We start from the raw sequence: 1,723 nt of genomic DNA on the forward strand, positions 1-1,723 counted from the left end.
TGAGATATGTCTTCTTCTGAATTAGTTTCTTCATTCTGTAGTACGGAGACAGTTGATGACTTGGAATATTCTCCAGGAATACCAGGATGAGAACATCTTTTTTCTCATCAAAGAGACGGAAACTAGCAACTTGGATCTCTCTGGAACACCACTCACTTTCCAGGTAGTGACGGCTAATCACACAGATGGTTTTTCGACTACTATAAATGCCATCAACAATATTATCCATGATAGGTTTGCCTGGTTCAAAGTCCCTGTGATGCAGACACAACTTCCAGCCTTGCTTGTCTTCCAACTGAGGTAAAAGTTCCCTCATTACCCACAATTCATCATGAACGTTATAGGAAATAAAAGCATCATACTGCAAAACATTGGGCTTTCTCTGCTGTTTGTTATCATGGAGTAAAGCAAGGAAAAGGTAGTAAGCATAAATAACCTGCCATTTGAGGAAGTGAAAGAGAAAAGAGCCAAGGAGGGTCACAGAGACTAGTGTGGCTGTGGAAATGAAACAGAAAAACCCAACATCTACATTACATGAACCTATATCAAGATCCAAGAGTTTATGTCCTTTGAGTTTGTCTGGGTAATTGCATGTGAGTTCATAAGCACTTTCAACTTCTGTGTCATTGCAACTAATGGTCCAGTTGACGAACCAGGCATTGGTACAGTCACATGAGAGATAATTTCCTCGTAGATCAAGGTAAATCAATGTTGGAAGAGACCGGATCAATGTCTCATTAATGACTGATAATGCATTCTTGCTTACATGCAACAGATGCAGTTTACTGAGATTTGCATTAATGAGAAAGTCCAAAGATTGCAAGCCGACTTTAGACAGGTGGAGTGTCTTGAGGACCTGGAGTGGCAGAAATATTTTTGTTGTGAGTGAAATAAAATCATTTCTGCTGAGATCCAGTACCCACAGATAAGGAGTATAAGTAAATGTATCGGGATGTAAAGAATTTATATTAAGATTCTCTGCTTGAAGTTCTTCCAAATTCCACAGACCCTTGAAAAGATTTGAAGGTAAATAAAGCATTCCTTTATGACCTTGGCTAAAAATTTTCAGAGTCTTTAGCTTTCTCAGATATTGAAAGGGTGGTTGTTCAAGAGGCTCTTGACTGTCATATGAAATATAGTTATTGTTCAACAGAAGTGTTTTCAGGTTTGGGAGTCTGGAGAACACAGAAGCTTTTATTGAAAACTGAGAGAGCTTGTTTGATTGCAAATTCAGGAAAATTAAATTTGTCAGTCTATTGAAGGACCCCGCTTCAATACATGATATTTGATTGTCTGGTAGAGACAAATTCTTCAGTGAATTTAAGGAGTCAAAATCTCCCCTACGGACAGAGTCCAGCTTGTTATTTGCTAGATCCAAATTCTCAAGTTTTTGAAGATCTTTTTTAAAATATCTGTTGAGAGAGAGTCTGTTAGACCCAATCATTAGAGTTGTTAAATTTTTCAGATCTTTAAAAGCAAATTCCTCAATAAAAGATATTTCATTGCTATAAATCTGAAGGGTCCGTAATTGGGTTAAGTTAGCTAAATCAACACTACTTATGTTCTTAATATTGTTGAAGGTGAGGTCCAAAAAACGAAGACCTGGTAGGCTGTTGACGACAGCAGGGACACTGTATAGTTTGTTATTGGAGAGATCAAGCTGAGTTAACTGTGTGCAGAACTGCATCTCATCTTTTGATATGGATGTAATGTTGTTCCACTG

At 37.7% G+C, this 1,723-nt stretch overlaps 1 protein-coding gene across 1 annotated transcript in view; it reads right to left on the minus strand.

Annotated features, from left to right (window-relative positions):
* Positions 1-1,723, minus strand: part of LOC107578888 (toll-like receptor 13) — a gene marked incomplete at both ends in the record, with an annotated part of 4,495 nt that overhangs the window by 2,115 nt on the left and 657 nt on the right. The window contains one exon of the mRNA XM_016264790.1: positions 5-1,720. Coding sequence (XP_016120276.1) covers positions 5-1,720 — 1,716 coding nt within the window. The remainder of the gene's footprint in view (positions 1-4; positions 1,721-1,723) is intronic.

This window comes from Sinocyclocheilus grahami, unplaced genomic scaffold (assembly GCF_001515645.1).
Source record: "Sinocyclocheilus grahami isolate Dianchi unplaced genomic scaffold, SAMN03320097.WGS_v1.1 scaffold12571.1, whole genome shotgun sequence".
Classification (NCBI taxonomy): Eukaryota; Metazoa; Chordata; class Actinopteri; order Cypriniformes; family Cyprinidae; genus Sinocyclocheilus; species Sinocyclocheilus grahami.